The sequence below is a fragment of the Pongo abelii genome, chromosome X (assembly GCF_028885655.2).
Source record: "Pongo abelii isolate AG06213 chromosome X, NHGRI_mPonAbe1-v2.0_pri, whole genome shotgun sequence".
Classification (NCBI taxonomy): Eukaryota; Metazoa; Chordata; class Mammalia; order Primates; family Hominidae; genus Pongo; species Pongo abelii.
Window position 1 is genome coordinate 49036518 of NC_072008.2, and position 26181 is coordinate 49062698.

Consider the following 26181-nt stretch of genomic DNA (forward strand, 5'->3'; position numbering starts at 1 on the left):
CCTTGAGCGGTAATTAGGATTAGATTAGATGAGGTCATAAGGGTGGGGCATTAGTGGTTTTCTAAGAGGAGAAACAGATCTGAGCTAGCAAGGTCAGCACCCTCACCATGTGATGCCCTGCTCTGCCTCGCCACTCCACAGAGAGGCCCCACCAGCAGAAGGCCCTCACCAGATGTGACTCCTTGACCATGGACTTCCCAGCCTCCAGAACTGTAAGAAATAAATTTCTTTTCTTTCTTTCTTTTTTTTGGGGGGTGGGGGGTTGTTGTTGTTGTTTTTAGAGACAGGGTCTCACTCTGTCACCCAGACTAGAGTGTAGTGGCATGATCACAGCTCACTGCAGCCTCAAACTTCTGAGCATAAGCAATCCTCCTGCCTCAGCCTCCTAAGTAGCTAGGACTACAGGCATACTGCCATGCTCAGCTAATTTTTAAATTTTTTTGTAGAGACAGGGTCTTGCTATGTTGCTGAGGCTGTTTTGAACTGGCCTCAAAGCAATCCTTCCACCTCAGCCTCTCAAATTTCTTTATAAATTACCCAGTCTTGGGTATTTGATTATAGCAACAGAAAAATGGACTAAGATACTACCTCACAAGGTTTTTATGCAGATTATAAGAATTAATTTATGTAGACTGCCTAGCATATACTTTATATTTGTTGAATGGAAGAATGAATAAACAAAAAAGAAAGTTCTCCCCAGGACTATGGCAAGGACCTCCTTTTTGATCTCCTTGCTTCCAGTATCTTTCCATCCAAAGCTCTCCCCAGGGCCAAGACAGAGGCATCTGACCACATCATACCCCTGTCTAAACCTTTGCCCCAGTGTCCTCAGGATCGATTCCAAACTCCAGGCTAATGGTTTGCACATCCCACCCTATGATAAATGAAAAGCAGGCTCTTACTCCTTGTCTCCATCAGAAAATCCAGCAGTGCTATAGGTGATTTTGACTCTAAACACATGGGGCAAGAGAGACATGCCAATAATCCTTTTCTGGCTTTCAGAGAAAATCCCCATTATTTATACCTTCTAAAAATAGAGATATCTATTTAATATTAATACCAAGGCAACATGTTATCTTAAAAGACACCAAAATAGAATTGCAGACTTACCTAAAAAGTTAACCTTGAGGGTTGCGTCCATATGACACAGACACAATAGTTGGAGCGCTAGTATCTTACAAGACTCCTTTGTTGGAAATAACATTTGTTTTTGTTTTTTGTTTACTTTTTTTTTGAGACGGAGTCTTGCTCTGTCGCCCAGGCTGGAGTGCAGTGGCGGCTCACTGCAAGCTCCGCCTCCCAGGTTCACGCCATTCTCCTGCCTCAGCCTCCCGAGTAGCTGGGACTACTGGCGCCCGCCACCACGCCTGGCTAATTATTTTGTATTTTTAGTAGAGATGGGGTTTCACCGTGTTAGCCAGGATGGTCTCCATCTCCTGACCTCGTGATCCGCCCGCCTCGGCCTCCCAAAGTGCTGGGATTACAGGCGTGAGCCACTGTGCCCGGCCAGAAATAACATTTGTAAGTGCAGCCTGTATTTTGTCCAAACCGCACGGATGTTGTGCAATTAAGTGGGAAGACTGCCTTTTTGCATTTTGCCACATATAAAGTTTCTCAGAAGAGTCTAAGATATATTCAATAATTCAGCCAATATCTAGTAGACATACACCATTTAAGAACAGGACCAACTTTAACATGTTATGAAGATTAGGTAAGACAAAAGCAAAGTTTTGTGGGCTTTTTTTTTTTTTTTTTTTTTTTTTGAATCAGGTTCTCACTCTGTCACCCAGGCTGGAGTGTAGTGGCGTGATCACAGTCCATTGCAGCCTGGACCTCCCAGGCTCAAGTAATCCTCCCACCTCAGCCTCCCGAATAGCTAGGAGCACAGGTGCACACCATCACACCCAGCTAATTTTTTTTTTTAATTTTGTAGGGACAGGGTCTTCCTATGTTGCCCAGGCTGTTCTCGAACTCCCCAGCTCAAGCGATCCTCCCACTTCGGCCTCCCAAAGTGCTGGGATTACAAGTGTGAGCCACTGTGCCCGACTCAGTTTATTTTTTAAATTTTTTCTTCATTTATTCTTGGCTTCTTCCATTCATTGTTTTGAGCACTAACTATGTGCTCAGCACATTGCTAAGCCTTTTGCATGCTCTGCTGGGCATTCCCCATTTGCTCTTCCGGATCCATTATCCACCCTGCTCTGGGACCCCAGAAAGCTGATCTTTTACAGATGGTATCATTTGGGCCCCATTGATTGGTTCATAGTTGAGCCTGGCCACTTCTCTTTCAATTGGTCCCTGGCAGTCAGTACCAACATTTTAGTCAGGTTTCAAAGAAATCTCTAGACCAAGCTGGACAGAGGGCTTTTCCAATGATTCAGTGATTCCCCAAGATCTGAGAATGTGAAAATTGGAAAAGGGACACAAAGACCGGGGATCCTTTGAGCTGGTTCAATAATGGCAGAGCTTTAGAGATATGCTGCTGAGCTCCCTGGGTCTGTCTCGCTTTCTGCCTTCTGAAGGCTTGATTGTTAACTTCTTCCTGGGTTTCAATTAGAAGCATTAGTGTCCTTCCTGGAGTTGAATTACCTGGAAGTTTGCCTCCTAGATGTATAAACTTGGGAAAGTATGATCTCGTCAAGTTTCAGACAAAGGCAAACTAAAAAGCTAGAACTCCAGAGAGCATAAAAGTGTTTTTGGGGGGCAAATTATTTAATGAAGTATAACATTCATACAGAAAGTACAAAAATCATCAGTGTACAAAATCTCCATGAATTTTCACAATGCGTAAACCATTTTCCTGTTTTTTATCTGACCTTACTAAGTCAGGATATAAATTATTAATTTTTTTTGAAACAGGGCCTTGCTCTGTGGTGCAGGTTAGGGCAGTGGTGTGATCACCACTCACTGCAGCCTTGACTTCCTGGGCTCAGCTATCCTGCCGCTTCAGCCTCCCGAGTAGCTGGGACTGCAGGTGTGCGCCACCACGTCCAGCTAATTGTTTAATTTTTTGTTAGAGACGGGGTCTCGCTGTGTTGCCCAGGCTGGTCTAGAACTCCTGGGCTCAAGCGACCTGCCCGCCTCGGCCTCCCAAAGTGCTGAGATTATAAGGAGTGAGCCACTGCACCCTGCTGAGTATATTTTTAAAAACACTTTACCCGAGGGCTGTGGCTCACACCTGTAATCCCAACAGTTTGCGAGGCCGAGACGGGTGGATCACTTGAGGTCAGGAGTTCGAGACTAGCCTGGGCAACACGGCTAAACTCTGTTTATACAAGATATACAAAAATTGGCTGGGCGTCGTAGCACGCGCCTGCAGTCCCAGCTCTTGGGAGGCTGAGGCAGGAGGATCGCTTGATCATAGCTCACTTTGAGGCTACAGTGAGCTGTGATCGCGCCATTGCACTTCAACCTGGATGACAGAGCGAGACCCTGCCTTAAAAAAAAAAAAAAAAAAAAAGGATTTTTTTCCGTTCAGTGGATTCATTTGAAGCGAGGGCCACCGGTATTTGAAATAGATGACATCATCTACCAGCAGAGGCGTGAGGCAACTTGAGGCGGGGTGTGGGGCCTGACGTCATCACGCAGCCTCTTCTTTTCCCCGCCCCCTTCTCTTGGCGAACGAGGTGTCAGTTTAACACCTCCGTGAAGCCGGAAGCATGCTGTCAAAACAACCAAACCACCGGGCTGGGGGAGGCGGGGCCTCAGTAGACGTCTGCACGCTAGCTGAAATAAAGCAAAATGCCCGACTAGGCGCAGGCGCAGAGGCGACCTCCAGGCAGGGCCAGGTGGGAGGGACGGTGGGGGGTAGGGTCGCGCGGCGCCCTCTGCGCCTGCGCCCCGGCACGAGGTGGGGCGGCGGGCGTCAGTACAGTAGAGTGTGCGCCGGGTGGGGGGGCAACGGTCAGCCGTCACCCTGAGACGGGCGGCGGCGGGATGGCGACAACCTCCGGGGCCTCGGACTTGTCTGGCTCCGGAGCGCCCCCGCCCGGCGTGGGAGCTCAGGCGGCGGCGGCCGCTGAGGAGGAGGAGCGAGAAGTGGTGCGGGTCCGAGTCAAGGTGAGGCTGGCGGTGAGTCGGCCCAGCCGCCGAGGCATCCCAGGGGAGGGGGAGGCGGTGGCTGTCATAGGATGGAGGGCGGGACCTGAGATTTGGGACATAACCTGAGCGGCGAAGCTTGAGGGCCAAGTGATGGTGGCGAGGGGGAGGGAGGGCCTGAGAGCCTGGGAGCGTTAGCGACGTACCTTGGGGCGTGGGACTGAAAATGGAAGGACGAGGTGGGGGTCTATGGGATGAATGGGTGGAGCTTATAGACAAAGGGGAGGGGCTATGGGGCTGGAGGAGGGGCCGCAGTAGTTGAGGGTGGGGCTCTGAGGAATGAGAAGGTGCTGGCTCTGGAGTCAGTCAACCCATGTGTTGAGAGTGCACTTATGTGCAAGTTCCCACTTTGATGAGCTGACAGGCTCGTGGATGGAGACAACTAAAGAAATGAGATGCTTCGGACACTAAAATAATGAAAAAGGTTATGAAATAGGGAGTCACGTTAGCCAAGGTTGTACAGGGAAATCCCCAGAGGAGGTATTGAAGGAGCAGAGACCCGAATAAAAGGAGTCAGCCATGTGCATACTAGAAGAGAAGAGTATTCTAGGCAGAAGGAATAGCAAGGGCAAAGACTAGAGGATGGGAATGAGCCTGGCATGTTCCTGTAGCTTCCTGATTACTGGAGTGGAGAAAATGAGGGGAAGAGTGGTAGGAGGTGAATCAGAGCGCTAAGACAGAGGCAGATCGCCAAGGGCCTTTGGTGTGTATGCTGAGGAAGAACGCTGTTGCCATAGTTCCAGTAAACAATGATGGTGGCTCCGACCAACCAGTGGCACTGGCAGTGATAAGAAGGTCCACACATCACTTCAGTGTAATAGAGCTCTAAGATAGAAGTTTGACATTCAGAAAAAAGATGATGCCTGAGCTGGGAGTGAACCACGTGAAGAAAGTGGGAGGGATGTTCCAGACGGGGTCAGCACAATCAATGGCCTGGAGTCAGGATGGTCTCAAGGTAACTTCTAACAGTTTGGTACTACTAGAGTGTAAAGTTCAAAAAACCTGGTGAGAGGCTGGCTGGGGCCCCATAGGCCCGCTTGCTGGGACTCTAGGGTTGCCATTGAAGAGATTTAAGCAGGGGAGTGTTGTAGGTAGATGTGTTAGGTTGGTTACAGCATCATAGAGGACTGGTTTAACAGGAGCCAGACTGGACACAGTGATTCTGGCAACCATAGTTGAAGGGATATAGAAGAAGGATTAGGGGCCTGAACCCTTGCAGTAACCTCCTCCTCACTGGACCCTGTGGTCCAGAACACCTGCCTTGATCTGGCCCCTGGCACCTCTCTGACTTTGCCTTCTACCACTCTGCATCTCACTCTTCAGCATGGTGATGAGGCCCCTGGTGGCCTACCCCATGTCTTCTCTCCCCAGAAATGTGAGAGCTTCTTGCCGCCAGAGTTCCGCTCTTTTGCTGTAGATCCCCAGATCACCTCGCTCGACGTGTTGCAGCACATCCTCATCCGAGCCTTTGATTTGAGTGGGTGAGTGGGAAGATGCTGGGGACTGGCCAATGGGCCACCCACCTCTACGGTGGCTGTCTGGCCTTTGTTTGTTTGGTAGGGTTTTTGTTTATTTTACTACTACAAATAATCCCACAGTGAACAGCCACGTATGCATGTCTTGGAGTACAGTAGTCTACTTTTATCTGTGGTTTTGTTTTCTGCAGTTTCAGTTACCCATGGTCAACCTCAGTCTGCAAATATTACATACAATAAGATATTTTGAGAGAGAGAGACCACATTCACATTACTTTTATTACAGTTTACAGACAGTCTCCAACTTACAATAACTGGACTTAGGATTTTTCAACTTTACAATGGTGCAAAAGCGATACGCATTCGGTAGAAACTGTACTGCAAGTGCCCAGCCATTCTGCTTTTCACTTTCAGTACAGTGTTCAATAAATTACATGAAATATTCAACACCGTTGTAAAACAGGCTCTGTGTTAGATGATTTTCCCAACTGTAGGCTAATGTGAGTGTTCTGAGCACGTTTAAGGTAGGCTAGGCTAACCTGTGATGTTTGGTAGGTTAGGTGTGTTAAATGCATTTTCCTTCTTATTTCTTTTTTTGTTTTTTTTTTTTTTGAGGCGGAGTCTCACTGTCACCCAGGCTGCAGTGCAGTGACATTTTCCAGGTTCAAGTGATTCTCCTGTCACAGCCTCCCAAGTAGCTGGGACTACAGGCATGCATCACTATGCCCGGATAATTTTTTTTTTTTTTGAGACGGAGTTTTGCTCTTGTCCCCTGGGCTGCAGTGCAATGGCGCAGTCTCAGCTCACTGCAACCTCCGCTTCCTGGGTTCAAGTGATTCTCCTGCCTCAGCCTCCCAAGTAGCTGGGATTACAGGCACGCACCACCACGCCTGCTAATTTTTGTATTTTTAGTAGAGACAAAGTTTCACCACGTTGGTCAGGCTAGTCTCGAACACCTGACCTCAAGTTACCTGTCCACCTCGGCCTCCCAAAGTGCTAGGATTACAGGTGTAAGCCCCCGTGCCCAGCCCCAGACAGTTTTTTGATCTTCTCTTTTTTTTTTTTTTTGGAGACAGAGTCTCACTCTGTCACCCAGGTTGGAGTGCAGTGGCCCGATCTTGGCTCATTGCAGCCTTTGCCTCCCGGGTTCAAGTGATTCTCATGCCTTAGCCTCCGGAGTAGCTGGGATTACAGGTGTGCACCACCACACTCAGCTAATTTTCATGAGGTTGGTCAGGCTGGTCTCAAACTCCTATCTCAAGTGATCTGCCCACCTCGGCCCCCCAAAGTGTTAGGATTACAGGCGCGTGAGCCTCTGCACCCGGCCAATTTTTTGTATCTTTTGTAGAGACAGGGTTTCGCCATGTTGCCCAGGGCAGTCTCAAACTCCTGAGCTCAAGCGATCCGCCCGCCTCAGCCTCTCAAAGTGCTGGCATTATAGGTGAGCCGCTGCGCCCAGCCAAATGCATTGTCAACTTACAGTATTTCCAACTTATGATGAGTTTATTGGTACATAACCCTGTCATAAGTCAAGAAGCATCTGTATTGTCATAATTGTTCTATTATTGTTAATCTCTTACTGTGCCTAATTTATCAATTAAACTTTATCATAGGTATGTATGTATATGAAAAAAAAAACATAGTATATATAGGGCTTGGTACTATCTGCAGTTTCAGGCATCCACTCGAGGGGGTCTTGGAATGTATCCCCTGTAGATAAAGAGGGACTACTGTATTTGGAAACATCTAGTCATGGGATAAATTCCTAGCAGTGGTATTGCCAGGTAAAAGGGTATTTGCTTTAAAAAAAATTTTTTTTTTTTTTTGAGACAGAGTCTCACTCTGTCGTCCAGGCTTGAGTACAGTGGTGCAATCTCGTCTCATTGCAACCTCCACCTCCTGAGTTCAAGCAATTCTTCTGCCTCAGCCTCCTGAGTAGCTGGGACTACAGGCGTGCGCCACCATGCCTGGCTAATTTTTGTATTTTTAGTAGAGATGGGGTTTCACCCTGTTGGCCAGGGTTGTCTCGATCTGATCTTGTGATCCACCCACCTCGGCCTCCCAAAGTGCTGGGATTACAGGCATGAGCCACCGTGCCTGGCCTGCTTTTTAAACTTTTAATGGGTGTTTTCAAAATGCTCTCCAGACAGGTTTTATCAATTTATGATCTCGGCCAGGCGCTGTGGCTCACGCCTGTAATCCCAGCACTTTGGGAGGCCGAGGTGGGTGGATCATGAGGTCAAGAGATCGAGACCATCCTGGCTAACACGGTGAAACTCCGTCTCTACTAAAAATACAAAAAATTCTCCGGGCGTGGTGGTGGGCGCCTGTAGTCCCAGCTACTCAGGAGGCTGAGGCAGGAGAATGGCGTGAGCCCGGGAGGCGGAGCTTGCAGTGAGCCGAGATCGTGCCACTGCACTCCAGACTGGGCGACAGAGCGAGACTCCATCTCAAAAAAAAAAAAAAAAAAAACAAACAAATTTATGATCTCATCAGCGGCACATAAATGCCTGTTTCCCTCACACCCTCACAAACACTGGTTACTGTAAAACTGCAAAATTTGCCAATCTGATAGCTGAAAAGTGGTGTCTCTTGGGGGCAGATGTGATAGTCATTTTGTTGTGGTGGTGGTTTTGGAGGAATACATACACATGGTAAGAAATTCAAACAGTACAAAATTGTTGGGTATTTAGGATGTTTCCATGGTTATGGTGAGCACCATGCAACAAACTTCTTTACATAGTTGCACAAGTATAGCTGAATAATAAATTCTTAGTTGTTATTAGACTTTCTTACATAAACATTTTTGTTGTGAAAAATAACAAACACAGATTGCTTTATTTTTTTATGTAGTAAGAAGACTGCTTTCTTCCCACTTCTGTCCCACATCTACCCCAGAGGGGACCAACTTTTTTTTTTTTTTTTTTTTTGGGGGGGGATGGAGTCTTGCTCTGTCGCCCAGGCTGGAGTGCAATGCCACAATCTTGGCTCACTGCAACCTTCACCTCCCAGGTTCAAGCGATTCTCCTGCCTCAGCCTCCTGAGTAGCTGGGATTACAGGCACCTGCCACCACACCCAGCTAATTTTTTTGTATTTTTAGTACAGAAGGGGTTTCACCATGTTGACCAGGCTAGTCTCAAACTCCTGACCTCAGGTGATCCACCCGCCTCGGCCTCCCAAAGTGCGGAGATTATAGGTGTGAGCCACTGCACCCGGCCAACATTTTACCAGTTTCCAATGTGACCTCCAGATACAAGCAGGTGTGTACCTGCTTGTATGTGTTTGTGTAACAAAGTAGGTATAAATGACTTGATCTCAGGCTGCCCATAATCCTTGGCACAGTACCTTGCACATAGTAGGAAGTTGTTTTCAACACCTTCTATATTACCCTCCTTGTTTTGGAAACTGTCCCTGAGGCCTCCAGGGCACCAGGGGCCCTGAGAGCTCCCTCGTATCCCCTGTCCAGGAAGAAGAACTTTGGCATCAGCTACCTGGGCCGGGACCGGCTAGGACAGGAAGTTTACCTCTCACTTCTATCTGACTGGGACCTCAGCACAGCCTTTGCCACTGCCTCCAAACCTTACCTGCAATTGCGTGTAGATATTCGGCCCTCGGAGGACAGTGAGTACCCAGTGCCCCCAGGAGCACTGCTCTGGAACCTCTTTACCCCACAGGGTGATGCCACCCCTCACAGTACACTCCCTCATGGTGGGATGGGTAGCAAGGTATCCTAGCTATAGATCCTGGCTCAGCCACTAGGCCTCAATTTCTTCACTTGTAAAGAGATAATTGTATCTTAGAACCATTGTGAGGCCTTGAATCTTAGAACCATTGTGAGGGGAAATTCATATAAAATGCCTGGAACGGTGCATGACTGCATAATGAAGGCTCAGAAAGTGTTATCTCTAATAATGATAATTATATTGTATTATACTATTATATAACCAAGTAATGTATGTAATAATTAGATATAATGCAGATTTATAATATAGTATAACGGTATAGCTTTAGCATTATATATTTCAGTTATAATACCTAAATATAACAATGCGTATTATAATAATGCTAGTTGTGTTTATTCATTCAGTCATTCTGCACCCATATTCATTTGTTTGTATTCTTGCTCACTCATTCATTTGTTCCCTTGACCTCTCAGCCACTTTTTCTCTTCTCATTTTTGTTCTTCCACTCTTGCCTATTCTGGTCCCTGCGAGCACACAGATAAATTAGGACATGGTCTCAAAATTTGATTACAGACCATACATTAGATAATTGTATTGTATCAGTATTAAATTTCCTGGGTGTGTGTCTTAGTCATTTTGTGCTACTATAACAATACCACAGACTGAGGAATTTGTAAAGAAGAGAAATTTATTTCTCACAGTTTTGGAGACTGGGAAGTCCAAGATCAACATGCTGGCAGGTTGTGTGTCTGGTGAGGGCTTTCTTGCTGCGTCCTCACATGACAGAAGAGCAGAAGAGAGTGAACCCACACCCTCAACCTCTTTATAAGAGCCCAAATCCACTGGGCACGGTGGCTCATGCCTGTAATCCCAGCACTTTGGGAGGCTGAGGCAGGCGGATCACCTGAAGTCAGGAGTTCGAGACCATCCTGGCCAACATGGTGAAACCCTGTCTCTACTAAAAAAAACACAAAAATTAGCCAGGTGTAGTGGCACATGCCTATAATCCTAGCTACTCGGGAGGCTGAGGCATGAGAATCGCTTGAACCCGAAAAGCAGAGGTTGCAGTGAGCCAAGATCTTGCCACTGCACTCCAGCCTGGGTGACAGAGCAAGACTTCATCTCAAAAAAAAAAAAAAGAGGCTGAGCACGGTGGCTCATGCCTGTAATCCCAGCACTTTAGGAGGCCGAGGCAGGTGGATCACAAGGTCAGGAGATCGAGACCACCCTGGCTAACACGGTGAAACCCTGTCTTTACTAAAAATACCAAAAAATAGCCGGGCGTGGTGGCGGGTGCCTATAGTCCCAGCTACTCAGGAGGCTGAGGCAGGAGATTGGCATGAATCCGGGAGGCAGAGCTTGCAGTGAGCTGAGATCGCACCACTGCACTCCAGCCTGGGCAACAGAGCAAGACTCCATCTCAAAAAATAAATAAATAATAAAAAAAGAGCCCTAATCCCATCTGTGAGAGCTCTACCCTCATGACTTAATCACCTCTTAAAGGCCCCCACCTCTTAATATGATCACATTGGTAATTGAATTGCAACACATGAATTTGGGAGGACACATTCAAACCATAGCAGTGTGGTACTGGTATCATATCTATTGAAGGAAAATATCCTTGTTCTTGGGAAAAACACAGTTAAGTATGAAGGGGTAAAATGTCATGATGTCTGCAAATAAGTTGGCAAAAATAATGTGTTTATATACAGAGAGAGTGAGATAAAGCAAATTTGGCCCAAAAAAATGTTAATAGAGGATCTAGATGAAGTATGTATGGGTGTTCAGTGTATTCTTTTAACTTTATTGTAGGTTTGAAATTGTTTTAAATAGTTGTGGAGTGGAAGATGTGGTTCCCAGCCTCAGGGAACTCATGTGCCCATTTGGGATGAGTCAAGCACTTTATTGATGTCATAATAACATATAAATAGCTAATGTGTAGTGAACACTTAGGGCCATTCTGTGCACATAATATTTTTTCATTGAATTGTCAAAATAATCCTATAGAGTAGGGACAATCATTTTCCCCATATTATAGATGAGGAAACTGAGGCTCAGAGAGGTGACAGGACTCGTCCCAGTTATACAGACAATAAGTTGAAGAGCAAGATTTGAACCCAGGCAGTGGCTGAACTGGCTCCAGAGTCCTTGTTCTTAACTATTTAACTCTACAACATTTTGGACTTGTTAAAATTGGCAGCTTTGCAAAAGAGAGACAGAGGAGAGAGAGAAACAAGAGTCAGAGGGAAAGACAGTGACAGAGATGGGCAGGAAGCCAAATAGGAAAAGCCAGGTAGCCAGACACACAGGAACCTCTGCCACTGAGTAGCCATATGTGCTTATGTCAGTCACTTAATTCCCTGGGCCTTGTTTTCCTCACCTGTAAAAGAGACACAGTAGCACTATTTCAGGAAAAAAATCAAATCTGCATGGCTACGAAACGTGGAGAAAACCCCAAGTGCATGAGAACTGAGACAAATGCCGATAAAGCAGAGAGACAGACAGAAAGACACCCAGCAGTCTGGCAGGAATACATCTTTAAAAGGTTATCTTTTTAGGCCAGGCGCCGTGGCTCACGCCTGTAATCCCAGCACTTTGGGAGGCCGAGGCGGGTGGATCACCTGAGGTCAGGAGTTCCAGACCAGCCTGGCCAAACATGGTGAAACCCTGTCTCTACTAAAAATACAGAAATTAGCCGGACGTGGTGGTAGGCGCCTGTAATCCCAGCTACTTGGGAGACTGAGGCAGGAGAATTGCTTGAGCCTGGGAGGTGGAGGTTGCAGTGATCCAAGCTCGTGCCACCGCACTCCAGCCTGAGTGACAGAACTAGACTCCATCTCCAAAAAAAAAAAAGCCTTCTGTCTTATTTACCAAATTCCTGCACAACGTGGGTCTGTTTCTGAATTCCTGATTCTCTTACGTTGATCTATTTATTAAATTCTAAGCCAATTCTATGTTGTTTTAATCATTGTAGTTTGTTTTCTGTTTGTTTGGTTGGTTTTGGGGTTTGTTTTTGTTTTTTTGTTTTTTTTTTTTTATTTTTTGAGACAGGGTCTCACTCTGTCATCCTTGCTGGAGTGCAGGGGCCCAATCTCAGCTCACTGCAGCCTCCGCCTCCCAGGCTCAAGCAATTGTCCCAAGTCAGCCTCCTGAGTAGCTGGGACTACAGGCACATGCCCCTACACCCAGCTAATTTTTGTATTTTTTGTAGAGACAGGGTTTCGCCATGTTGCCCAGGCTGGTCTTGAACTCCTGGACTCAAGCAGTCTGCCCGCCTCAGCCTCCCAAACTGCTGGGATTACAAGCAAGAGCCACTGCACCCAGCCTTAATCATTATAGTTTTATGATATGTTTTCACGTTTTCCTTTTTAAAAATTTTTCTTGAATATTCTTGTTCACTTACTGTTCTTTTTATTTAATAAGTTAGCTTATTATTCCATTAAAATCCTGATGGGAATTTGATTGGAGTCATATTTTTAAGAGAAACTAATCTTTCATTACCCAGTAAATACATTCTTATTAAAAATAAAAGCATTTTAAATAATGCTGAAGTCTCCTGGGAACGCTATGCCTAATCTCAATCCCCTACCCTACCCTTTTTGCCCTGAGGGAATTGGTTTGATGTGTAACCTTGCATGTCTTTTACTTATTTACACTCCCTACACACACATTTATCCACGTATGTGAGTATATTCATATTTGTGTGTCTGTAGACATAAACGGTATGTGTTTAACATAAGTGGTATTCTACACATTAATATGTAAGTGTCCAATATATGGAGCTATCATTAGACATATTAATGGCATTCTCATGATCATTTTCATGGCTGTGAAAGCAACAGACATGTTGGGACTGTTTGGATGGCCCAGTCCCTCTTTCTGGGAAAAAGCCAGTTTCTGTCACCTCTACAGTTGGGAGATTACAAAGCCTAGACCTTTGACCAATTTGTACTTTTCCGATATGAATCTTTTTTTTTTTTTTCTTTTTGAGACTCTTTGTCACCAAGGCTGGAATGCAGTGACACAAATATGGCCCACTGCAGCCTTGAGCTCAAGCTCTCCTCCTGCCTCAGGCTTTCAAGTAGCTGGGACTACAGGTGTGCACCACCATGCCCAGCTAATTTTTGTATTTTTTGTAGAGACATGGTTTTGCCATGTTGGCCAGGCTGGTCTCGAACTTCTGATCTCAAGTGATCCACCCACCTCGGACTCTCAAAGTGTTTGGATTACAGGCGGGAGCCACCGCACCCAGCCCCCAACCTCCTTTCTATCATATGTACTGCAAATATTTTTCCCAGTTGATCTTTTGTTTTTTGGCTTTGCTTACGGGATGGATCTGTTTTGTCCTATCAAAATTAAACATTTGATTGCACGCCTACACAGATATCTGTCTTTTTCTTTATGATTTCTGAGTTTCTCCTTTTTATTGCAGGTGGGAGGACAGAGTTTCGCTCTCATTGCCCAGGCTGGAGTGCAATGGCGCGATCTCAGCTCACTGCAACCTCCGCCTCCTGGGTTCAAATGATTCTCCTGCCTCAGCCTCCCAAGTAGCTGGGATTACAGGCATGTGCCACTACGCCTGGCTACTTTTGTATTTTTAGTAGAGATGGAGTTTCACCATGTTGGTCAGGCTGGTATCGAATTCCTGATCTCAAGTGATCCACCTGCCTGGGCCTCCCAAAGTGGTGGGATTACAGGCGTGAGCCACTGCGCCTGGCTGAGTTTCTCCTCTTACTTTGGAACATGTTCCCCATCCATAAGCTTATGCAAATATTCTATATTTTCTTCTACTATGCTTATTGTTTTCTTTTTTACATATAAATCTTTTCTCTGTCAGCATTGTGATAAGCAGACCTAGCTTTAAAAAAATCAAGATAGTCAATTATGCCAGCATCATTTTTTTTAATTTAATTTTTTTTTTGAGACGAAGTTTTACTCTTATCGCCCAGGCAGGAGTGCAATTGCACAATCTCAGCTCACTGCAACCGCCATCTCCTGGGTTCAAGTAATTCTCCTGACTCAGCCTCCCAAATAGCTGGGATTGCAGGTACCCGCCACCATGCCCAGCTAATTTTTGTATTTTTAGTAGAGATGAGGTTTTGCCATGTTGGCCAGGTTGGTGTCGAACTTATGACCTCAGGTGATCCACCCACTTCAGCCTCCCAAAGTGCTGAGATTACAGGCATGAGCCACTGCACCTGGCCTGCCAGCATTATTTATCAAATAATCACCTTTTCTGCAGTGATTCGAAATGCCACGTTTGTCACATATTCAATTCCCATATATACAAGCTTGGATTTATTTCTGGGCTTTCTATTACATTCTACCAACGGGCTCTATTTGTCTACTGCTGTGCTAACACCATGTTATTTTTATGACAGTGGTTTTGTGGTCAATTTTTTTTTTTTTTTTTTTTTGAGACGGAGTCTCGCTCTGTCGCCCAGGCTGGAGTGCAGTGGCGCAATCTCGACTCACTGCAAGCTCCGCCTCCCGGGTTCTCACCATTCTCCTGCCTCAACCTCCCTAGTAGCTGGGACTACAGGCAATAAGCTTTTGCCATCCTCCCACTGTTGTCTTAGCTATTTTTTGTTTTGTTTTGTTTTGTTGGTTTTTTTTTTTGGAGATGGAGTCTTGCTCTGTCGCCCAGGCTGGAGTGCAGTGGCACAATCTTGGCTCACTGCAAGCTCCACCTCCTGGGTTCACGACATTCTCCCGCCTCAGTCTCCCGAGTAGCTGGGAACACAGGTGCTCGCCACCACACCCGGCTAATGTTTTGTATTTTTACTAGAAACAGGGTTTCACCATGTTAGCTAGGATGATCTCAATCTCCTGACCTCGTGATCTGCCCGCCTTGGCCTCCCAAAGTGCTGAGATTACAGGCATGAGCCACCGCGCCCGGCCTGTCTTAGCTATTCTTAAATGTGAATTCTTCTATAGAAACCTTAAGATAATTTTATCCAGTTCCAGGAAAAACCCCCATTCAATTTCTGACTGGCATTGCACTGAGTTTATATATTAATTTAAGGTTTGGGAAGTTTGACTATTTTATGATAAGGAAATGGGTGTATCACAAATATTATGTAATACCACAAGCAGGGTCTGGGCCAGCAGCCCAGCAGCCCATAATGAAACACTTGGATGTTTCTTCAGGGAAATGTGTGCATATTCACACTACGTGGGTTATATAAAGACTATATATAGTCTCCTGTCAGTTCAGATCAGGTTTTGCTACTAGGTGAGTTTGTGTTTGTAGATATTCTTTGCCTGTTTTTTGTTGTTTGTTTGTTTTTTGAGACAGAGTCTCACTCTGTTGCCAGGCTGGAGTGCAGTGGAACAATTCCGGCTCACTGCAACCTCTGCCTCCCAGGTTCAAGCGATTCTCCTGCCTCAGCCTCTTGAGTAGCTGAGATTACAGGCACGCACCACCATGCCCCGCTAATTTTTGTATTTTTAGTAGAGACGGGGTTTCACCATGTTGGCCAGGATGGTCTCGATCTCTTGACCCTGTGATCCGCCCGCCTTGCTTCTCAAAGTGCTGGGATTACAGGTGTGAGCCACTGCGCCCGGCCTTTTTTTCCTTTTTTTGAGAGAGAGTCTCGCATTGTCGCCCAGGCTGGAGTGCAGTGGCGCGATCTCAGCTCACTGTAACCCCTGCCTCCCAGGTTCAAGCGATTCTCCTTACCTCAGCCTCCCAAGCAGTTGGGATTACAGGCACCTGCCACCACACCTGGCTAATTTTTTTTTTTTTTTTGTATTTTTTAGTAGAGATGGGGTTTCACCATGTTGGCCAGGCTGGTCTCAACCTTGTGATCTGCCCACCTCAGCCTCCCAAAGTGCTGGGATTACAGACGTGAGCCACCACGCCTGGCCTCTTTGCCTGTTTTATTAGTGGGATATGAAATGTCTCTTCATGTTAAATGCTTTTGGCCTTGAGTGATGCTTTTTCTGACATTCTCATGGCTACTATTTTTTTCTGTTTGTGTTTGCCAGATATACCTTTAGGATTCTTTAGTTTTTAACCTTTTTGTGTCACCTAGTTTTAGGTATGTCTCTCATACCTCTCATAAAAACCTCATAGCAGAATTTATGCTTTTTAAGACAACTGACAGTGAAATCTTTTTTTTCTTTTTGACACGTAGTCTCGCTCTGTCGCCCAGACTGGAGTGCGGTGGCATGATCTCAGCTCGCTGCAACCTCTGCATCCTGGGTTCAAGCAATTCTCCTCCCTCAGCCTTCCGAGTAGCTGGGATTACAGGCACACACCATCATGCCCGGTGAATTTTTTTTTTTTTTTTTGAGATGGAGTCTCGCTCTGTCGCCCAGACCGGAGTGTAGTGGCACGATCTCGGCTCGCTGCAACCTCTGCATCCTGGGTTCAAGCAATTCTCCTCTCTCAGCCTCCCGAGTAGCTGGGATTACAGGCGCCCGCCATCACACCCGGCTAATTTTTTGTATTTTTAGTAGAGACAGGGTTTCACCGTGTTAGCCAGGATGGTCTCGATCTCCTGACTTCATGATCCACCTGCCTCGGCCTCCCAAAGTGCTGGGATTATAGTCGTGAGCCACTGCACCCCGCCCCAACAGTGAAATATTTAGGCTACTTTTTCTCCTTCAATCTCTCCCACTTTTTCTGGCCTTTAAAATGGAGCTTTGGAACACTTGTAATTCTTATTCGTTTTCTGGTCCCTAACCCTTAACTTCTAGCTTTTGCTTAGACAACTTTTTTTTTTTTTTGAGATGGAGTCTTGCTCTGTTGCCCAGGCTGGAGTGCTATGGCACAATCTCAGCTTACCGCAACCTCCTCTTCCCAGGTTCAAGCAATTCTCCTGCCTCAGCCTCCCGAGTAGCTGGGATAACAGAAGCGCACCACCACACCCAGCTAGTTTTTTTATATTTGGTAGAGATGGGGTTTCACCATGTTGGCCAGGCTGGTCTCGAACTCTTGACCTCAAGTGATTTGCCTGCCTTGGCTTCCCGAAGTGCTGGGATTACAGGCATGAGCCACCACACCCAGCCAATTTTTTTTTCTTTTTAAATTCCAGGTTATCATTCTGTTTTCTTACTAACACACCAAGTCACTTATGTTTCAGGAATCCTAATGTAACATACAATATTACAAACCCCCAATCATGTTATCATTGTCATTTTAACTATAAATATTAAATATGTAATATATATAATATATAAATATTACCATTTACCTTCCCGTTTGTTTCTCCCTATCTTGAGCCCTTCTAGTCATGCAGGAGTCATTTGCTCAGAGAACTTCTTTGTTCTCCTCCAAAAGTGTGCATGGGTTAGATGTACTCTAATGGTCAAAAATGTTTTTCTTTGGCTGAATAGATCTGTACTGTCTTGGCTGGGTGTGGGGCCCTTGGATCTCAGGTCTTTCTTCTTAGTGCTCCATAGGTGCCGTGAGCTACTGTCTTATTGCCTCCAGGGTTGTGAAGCAGAAGTCTGTTGCTTGTCTGACCTTCTTTCCATTGTAAGCAGCCATTCTTTGTCTCTGGAAGCTGCAGGAGTTTTTCTTTTTCTTTTTTCTTTTTTTTTTGAGGCAAGGTCTCTATTTCCCAGGCGGGAGTGCAGTGACGTGATCTCAGCTCACTGCAACCTCTGCCTCCCAGGTTCAAGCAATCCTCCCACCCACCTCAGCCTCCTGAGTGGCAGGGACTACAGGTGTGCGCCACCATGCCCAGCTAATTTTTATATTTTTGGGTAGAGACAGGGTTTTATCATGTTCAGCCCAGGCTGGTTTTGAACTCTCGGGCTCAAGCAATCCGCCCGCCTTGGCCTCCCAAAGTGCTGGGATTAGGCTGGGCGTGGTGGCTCATGCCTGTAATCCCAGCACTTTGGGAGGCCAAGGTAGGCGGATCACTTGAACTCAGGAGTTCAAGACCAGCCTGGCCAACATGGTGAAACCCCGTCTCTACTAAAAATACAAAAATTTGCCAGGTGTTGTGGCACACACCTGTAGTCCCAGCTACTTGGGAGGCTGAGACAGGAGAATCGCTTGAACCCAGGAGGCAGAGATTGCAGTCAGCCAAGATCATGCCACTGCGCTCCAGCCTGGGCAACAGAGCAAGACTCTGCCTCAAAAAAAAAAAAAAAAATTGCTGGGATTACAGGCATGAGCCATTGCGCCCGGCCTAAAGAGTTTTTCTTTATTCTTAGAATTTGGGCATTTCGGGCTGGGCACAGTGGCTCACACCTGTAATCCCAGCACTTTGGGAAGCTGAGGCAGGCGGATCACTTGAACTCAGGAGTTCAAGACCAGCCTGGCCAATGTGGCAAAACCCTGTCTTTACTAAAAATACAAAAATTAGCAAAAATTAGCCGGGCGTGGTGGTATGTCCCTGGAATCCCAGCTCCTTGGGAGGCTGAGGCAGGAGAATGGCTTGAACCCAGGAGGTGGAGGTTGCAGTGAGCCGAGATCATACCATTGTGCTCCAGTCTGGGTGACAGAGCAAGACTCCATCTCAAAAAAAAAAAAAAAAAAAAAAAAAGAATAGGGTTGGTGGGGGGCCTATTGTGTGTTGTTAGTTAATTAATCCTATCTAAGACTTGGTGAGCCATTCCTTCATCTCAGGGAAATTTTCTTTCATACTTGTTTAATTCTGACATCTCCACCTGATCCCTTTTCTCCCCCTGCATTTCGTATTATTTCCATATTTGGTCTCCTGGACTTGGCATCCAGGTCTCTCTACTTTTTCACTCAAATCATCGAACCTTAGCTCCATGCCTTGCAGTGGTTCTTCTGTTCAGACTTTCAGACCATTACTGATTTTTCATAATGTGACCTTCTTCATTTTACCTGTTAAGTGTTTTAATGCTCTGATTAATGTTTTAGAAAGACCATTCTAGCAGCTGTTGGGAGAGATTGGAGAGGAATACAGAGGAAGTGAGGACTGGTTAGGAGGCAGTTTCAGGTGAGAGATATGGTGGCTGAGACAGGGTGAGAAGATGGAGATGAGAGAACAGGTAGGATGGAGGAATGCTTTACATGCAGTAGCCATAGGGCTTGGTGGTGGTTTGGACCTGGGAGTTAAGAGAGTGGGAGGGGGACAAGGATGTCTCTCAGGTTTCTGGTCTATTAAACAACTGAACAGATAGAGATGCTGTTTGTTGAGATGAGGAGTAGAGGAGGAGGCCATGTCTAGAGTGGATCTTGGGCTCCTCTCTTTGGACCCCATAGGTTTGCAGTACCCCATGAGACATGCAGGGAAAAGCAGTGACATGCAAACATGTCCTAGGGTTTGTTTCCCCCCTCATCTCTATGGGAGAATTGGGCTCCATGGGAATGCTGTTTAGGGATGGCATTTGCTTGCAAATGACAGTGGCTTAAACAAATAGAAGTTGATTGGTTTCACACAAGAGATTTGAAAGTTAGCCACTTGGGCCGGATGCAGTGGCTCACACCTGTAATCCCAGCACTTTGGGAGGCCAAGGTGAAGGGGACCTGCCCCTCCACACTTGTGGCTATTTCTCGTCAGGTGGAGACGAGAGATTGAGAAAAGAAATAAGACACAGAGACAAAGTATAGAGAAAGAACAGTGGGCCCAGGGTACTGGCACACTCAGCATGCGAGGACCTGCACTGGCGCCAGTCTCTGAGTTCCCTCAGTATTTATTGATCACTATTTTCACTATCTTGGCAAGGGGAGTGTGGCAGGGCAACAGAGTGTTGGTGGGGAGAGGTCAGCAGGGAAACATGTGAGCAAAGAAATCTGTATCATGAATAAGTTCAAGGAAAGGTACTGTGCCCGGATGTGCATGTAGGCTAGATTTATGTTTCACTTTACACAAATATCTCAGTGTAGCAAAGAGTAACAGAGCAGTATTGCTGCCAGCATATCTCGCCTCCAGCCACAGGGCAATTTTCTCCTATCTCAGAATAGAATGAATGGTCGGCTTTACACCGAGACATTCCATTCCCAGAGATAAGCAGGAGACAGAAGCCTTCCTCTTATCTCAACTGCAAAGAGGCCTCCCTCTTTCACTACTCCTCCTCAGCATAGACCCTTTATGCATGTTGGGCTAGGGGATGTAAGGTCTTTCCTTTCCCACGAGGCCATATATCAGGCTGTCTCAGTGAGGGGAAACCTTGGACAATACCCAGGCTTTCTTGGGCAGAGTTCCCTGTGGCTTTCCACAGTGCATTTTGTCCCTGGTTAATAGAGAACGGAGAATGGCGATGACTTTTACCAAGCATACTGCCTGCAAACATATTGTTAACAAGGCACATCCTGCACAGCCCTAAATCCATTAAACCTTGATTCAATACAGCACATGTTTCTGTGAGCACAGGGTTGGGGCTAAAGTTACATACAGATTAACAGCATCTCAAACCAGAACAATTTTTCTTAGTACAGATCAAAATGGAGTTTCTTATATCTTCCTTTTCTACATAGACACAGTAACAATCTGATCTCTCTTTCTTTTCCCCACATAAGGCGGGTGGATCACCTGAGGTCAGGAGTTGGAGACCAGCCTGGCAAACCCCATCTCTACTAAAAATACAAAAAATTAGCCAGGCATGGTGGCAGGCACCTGTAATCCCAGCTACTCGGGAGGCTGTGGCAGGAGAATTGCTTGAACCTGGGAGGCAGAGGTTGCAGTGAGCGAGGATCGCACCATTGCACGCCAGTGTGGGTGACAGAACAAGACTCCGTCTCAAAAAAAAAAAAAGAAAAAGCCACTGGACATTGCCATTGTTGGCTTAGTAGCCCTCTGGTATCAGGGCTGTAGGAGAGGATCTCTGAAGATCCTCTCGAACCTACCCTCAGATGGCCACTGCTGCTTCAACCACCACATCTTATGTGAGGTGGGAAGAAAGGATGCGGGGCAAAATGAAAAAGAAAGGGAAACGGTCAGGTGCAGTGGCTCACACCTGTAATCCCAACACTTTGGGAGGCCAAGGCAGGAGGATCTCTTGAGCCCAGGAGTTCAAGACCATAGGCAATATAGTAAGATCCCATCTCTACCAAAAAAAAAAAAAAATCATCCAGGCATGGTGGCACACGCCTGTAGCCCCAGCTACTCAGGAGGTTGAGGCAAGAGGATCGTTTGAGCCTGGGAGTTTGAGGCTGCAGTGAGCTATGATCGCACCACTGCACTCCAGCCTTGGGGGACAGAGCAAGACTGTCTCAAAAAAAAAAAGATGCCTGTAATCCTAGCAATTTGGGAGGCCAAGGCAGGCTGATCACCTGAGGTCAGGAGTTTGAGACCGGCCTGGGCAACATAGCGAAACCTCATCTCTACTAAAGATACAAAAATTAGGCCAGGTGTGGTGGCTCACGCCTGTAATCCCAGTACTTTGGGAGGCCGAGGCAGGTGGATCACCTGAGGTCCGGAGTTTGAGACCAGCCTGACCAACATGGAGACACCCCGTCTCTACTAAAAATACAAAATTAACCAGGCATGGTGGTACACGCTTGTACTCCCAGGTACTCGGGAGGCTGAGGCAGGAGAATCACTTGAACCCAGGAGGTGGATGTTGCAGTGAGCCGAGATCCTGTCATTGTACTCCAGCCTGGGCAACAAGAGTGAAACTCCACCTCAAAAAAAAAAAAAAAAAATTAGCTGGACCTGGTGGCAGGCACCTGTAATCCCAGCTACTTGGGAGGCTTAGGCAGGAGAACTGCTTGAACCCAAAAGGTGGAGTTTGTAGTGAGCCAAGATCACACCACTGCACTCCAGCGTGGGTGACAGAGTGAGACTCCATCTCAAAAAAAAAGAAAAAAGAGGCTGGGTGCGGTGGCTCATGCCTATAATCCCAGCACTTTGGGTAGGCCAAGGCAAGTGGATCACGTGAGGTCAGGAGTTCAAGACCAGCCTGACCAACATGGCAAAAACCCATCTCTACTAAAAATACAAAAATTAGCTGGGCATGGTGGCAGGCACCTGTAATCCCAGCTACTTGGGAGGCTGAGGCAGGAGAATCACTTGAAACCAGGAGTCAGAGTTTGCAGTGAGCCACGTTCACACCACTGCATTCCAGCCTCGGTTACAGAGTGAGACTCCCTCTCCAAAAAAAAAAAAAGCATATATGGCATACTTGTTCCACTTTTGCACAAATATTTTATTTCTAAAGTATGTCTGGGCTCTGGACTAGGGTGAATGAAGTTCAGATCCCAGCCCTACTGTTTCCTGGCTGTAGAATCTTGGTCACTTACTATTTGTTCCAAACCTTTTTGTCATCGTCTATAAAATGAGAATGGTAATATTAGTGTGCACTGTTTGTGGGAGGAGGACTGGCAAAAATATGAGAGTAGGAGTTTGGGCTCTTGAGCTTTGGGCCTGGCCTTCAAATTTCCACTCTTTCACTCACTAACTAAGGGGCCTTGGGCAAGTACCTTATCATGACTGTGCCTGTTTCCTCAAAGAGAGTCATGGTAGTAGTAGTACTCAACCGATAGGACTGAAGTGACTATTGCATGAGTCAATATTGCCAAAGAATTCAGAATAGTTCCTGGCATACAGCACTGTGGAAGCATTAGCTAGTATTATTATTTCTTATATTGCTATTGAGCGCTTGTCCTAGTGCTTGGCACATAGTAACTGCTCAATAAATATTACTTTATATCATTAAAATATTAGACGCTGCCCAGCCAGTTCCTGAGACATCTACTACAAAAGAATTGTTCCTGGTTTGATTTTGTATTTTACATGATTTGGATGATACAGGAAGAGGGACTGGGAGTCGTTTGTTCCCCTGCAGGTAGCCCGGCTTCAGTAGAAGGAGAGGAAGCTGGCCTTGAGGTCTGGGTTATCATCTCCATTCTTATAGCACTTTGTTCTGTTTGCCCAGGCCCATTGCTAGAAGACTGGGACATAATCAGCCCCAAAGATGTCATTGGCTCCGACGTGTTGCTGGCTGAGAAACGGTCATCACTGACGACTGCCGCCCTGCCCTTTACACAGTCCATCCTCACTCAGGTGTTTTCAGGGACCCTGGGGATCCAGCTGTGGTTGGAGGGCAAGAGCCTACCTGGCACCCTGGTTCTGAGCATGCTGGTTGGCATCTGCCCCTAGTCCACGCAGCTGATGGTGGCCTCCCTCCCTCCTCATAGGTGGGCCGTACCTTGTCTAAGGTCCAACAAGTGCTGAGCTGGTCGTATGGGGAAGATGTCAAGCCCTTCAAGCCACCCCTGAGTGATGCTGAGTTTCACATGTACCTGAACCACGAGGGCCAGCTCTCCCGACCCGAGGAGTTGCGCCTGCGGATCTATCATGGCGGTGTGGAGCCCTCGCTGCGAAAGGTGAGCATCCTCAGTCATCTGTTGGGTCCATCACTGCTGCACTCATTAACAGCTCCTGAGACGTGCAGTCAGCCACACTGCTGTGGGCAAGGGTGGAGATGTTCCAGGGCACGAAGCTCTCTTTAAGGAGGGGCAAGCAGTCGGAGGCCTAGCAGACTTAGAAGGAAGACAGAGGCCCAAGGGGGGTTGGTGGGTGGCAACTGATAGACATTGGGGTATGGTTTATCTGGAGAACTCCAGCCTCACCCCTTTCACCCCTGGCCAGGTGGTGTGGCGGTACCTGCTGAACGTGTATCCAGATGGACTGACAGGCCGAGAGCGGATGGACTACATGAAACGCAAGAGCCGCGAGTATGAGCAGCTCAAGAGCGAGTGGGCCCAGCGAGCGAGCCCTGAGGACCTGGAGTTCATCCGCAGCACGGTCCTCAAGGATGTACTGCGCACTGACCGGGCCCACCCCTACTATGCGGGGCCTGAGGATGGCCCACATCTACGGGCGCTGCACGACCTGCTCACCACCTATGCCGTTACCCACCCACAGGTGTCCTACTGCCAGGGCATGAGTGACCTTGCCTCACCCATCCTCGCCGTCATGGACCATGAGGGCCATGCCTTTGTTTGCTTTTGTGGCATCATGAAGCGCCTGGCCGCCAACTTCCACCCTGACGGCCGTGCCATGGCCACCAAGTTTGCACACTTGAAGCTGTTGCTGCGACACGCTGACCCTGACTTTTACCAATACCTGCAAGAGGCAGGCGCTGATGACCTCTTCTTCTGTTACCGCTGGCTGCTGCTAGAGCTCAAGCGTGAGTTCGCCTTCGACGATGCCCTCCGCATGCTTGAGGTCACTTGGAGTTCGCTGCCCCCTGATCCTCCTGAACATGAGGTAGAGCTGGTTGGACCCCCCAGCCAAGTGGCAGACACTGGTTTTGGTGGCCACAGGGGGTGGCCCGTGCGACAGAGGCACATGCTGAGGCCTGCTGGTGGAGGAGGTAGTACTTTTGAAGATGCTGTTGACCACCTGGCCACAGCAAGTCAGGGGCCTGGTGGTGGGGGGCGTCTCCTGAGACAGGCCAGCTTGGATGGCCTCCAGCAACTCAGGGATAACATGGGCTCCAGGAGGGACCCTCTGGTCCAGCTGCCCCACCCAGCTGCCCTTATCAGCTCCAAGTCCCTCTCTGAGCCTTTATTGAACTCCCCAGACCCACTGCTCTCCTCCTTTTCCCACCCTGATTCCCCGTCTTCCTCATCTCCACCATCCACCCAGGAGGCCTCTCCCACTGGTGATATGGCTGTAGGATCCCCCTTGATGCAAGAGGTAGGCTCCCCAAAAGACCCTGGAAAGTCCCTGCCACCTGTACCACCAATGGGCCTGCCCCCGCCCCAGGAGTTTGGCCGGGGGAACCCATTCATGCTATTCCTCTGCCTGGCCATCCTGCTGGAGCACCGCGACCACATCATGCGCAATGGGCTGGATTATAACGAGCTGGCCATGCACTTTGACCGCCTTGTGCGAAAACACCACCTGGGGCGCGTCCTGCGCCGGGCCAGGGCTCTCTTTGCTGATTACCTGCAGTCAGAGGTGTGGGACTCAGAGGAGGGGGCTGAGGCCACAGCCGCATCTTGATCAGGCTTTATTGAGCCCTCCATTGGCCCCACCAGATCTTCATTCTTTGCTGTGAGGGCCAACACATGAGACCCCACCTCCCTCCCTGCCTGCCAGCCCTAGACTTGTTGGAGCATAGAGCCCTTCCTCCCCAGGCCTAAGTATGTGGAGCTCTGCTTTGGCACTGCCCCACAGAGGCCATGCCTCTTTATTCTGTTTCTGTTGTTTTGTTTTTAACAACTATACTTTGCACACAAGAAGGTCACTGTGGTTTGTGTGTTTCTCTGCCTCCTCCCTGGGTTTTGCTGTAGATGGAGTCCTCAGGGGCCCTTTACCTGATGGAGGGGAAATACTTCACTTGGTGGAGAGAGGCTCCAGCTTCCCCCTTGTGATGGGGAGAGTGGATGCTGACAATCAGTTCCCAAAGGTGAGCCCAGGTGGAGCACTGCTTGAAGAAGGCCTGAGTCTGTTTTTTTGGTACATCCATCAGCCTGTAAGGGTCTGTATTATGGCTGTGAATATATATTTTCAGGACAGCCCCCTGGATGAGAGATAAGAGAGTTCCTGGCTCAAAAAAGGACAAAATTCTTTACTGAGATTGGGAAGTATGGGCTACTTAGAAGCGTTGGACCAGCCACACCTGGCATTCCACATGTCACCATTTCTAGGATCTTGGCCTCTCTGTGAGGTTTATGCACCAATGCTGGCAGCCCTGGGCAGGGGCCTCGGCCTCCTTTTTGTTTTCCACTTCAGACAGGTACCGTGCAGATGTTAACAAGGTTTGACACACATGAGTGTGAAAGCCCAATCATCACATTGTTGAATTACAAAAGGATCTAGGGCTCCTATTCTTGTCACTTGCTTTGGAGCCAGTTTGAAAGACTGGCCTAGCCCATGCCTAGGGGCCCTAAACTGGGATTCCAGCTCACAGCACCTGTCTTAACCATTTCAGCAGTGGAAACCACTTATTTACCTTCTCCATCTCACTAATATGGACAAACATCAAGCACTGATAAAACGCAGACCCTAATAGAATTCACTTCATTATTTGGAGGATAATG

The 26181-nt window shown here is 47.4% G+C and overlaps 1 protein-coding gene and 1 pseudogene across 2 annotated transcripts; one reads left to right on the forward strand and one right to left on the reverse strand.

Annotated features, from left to right (window-relative positions):
- The first annotated feature begins 3631 nt into the window (after positions 1–3631).
- Positions 3632–25380, forward strand: TBC1D25 (TBC1 domain family member 25). Of its 2 annotated transcripts, XM_024240531.3 has the most exons (6): positions 3632–4059; positions 5470–5579; positions 9041–9195; positions 23064–23191; positions 23326–23514; positions 23780–25380. In XM_024240531.3, the coding sequence occupies exons 1-6, from the start codon at positions 3937–3939 to the stop codon at positions 25139–25141; spliced, it is 2067 nt and encodes a 688-aa protein (XP_024096299.1). In that variant the 5' UTR covers positions 3632–3936; the 3' UTR covers positions 25142–25380. The 2 variants fall into 2 exon arrangements, with proteins under 2 accessions (XP_024096299.1, XP_054400490.1); XM_054544515.1 differs by lacking the exons at positions 3632–4059; positions 5470–5579 and adding an exon at positions 5592–5649 and having other exon boundaries at positions 9040–9195.
- A 487-nt stretch (positions 25381–25867) lies between these two features.
- LOC112131202 (small nucleolar RNA U13) lies at positions 25868–25956 on the reverse strand (annotated as a pseudogene).
- Positions 25957–26181: the final 225 nt, after the last annotated feature.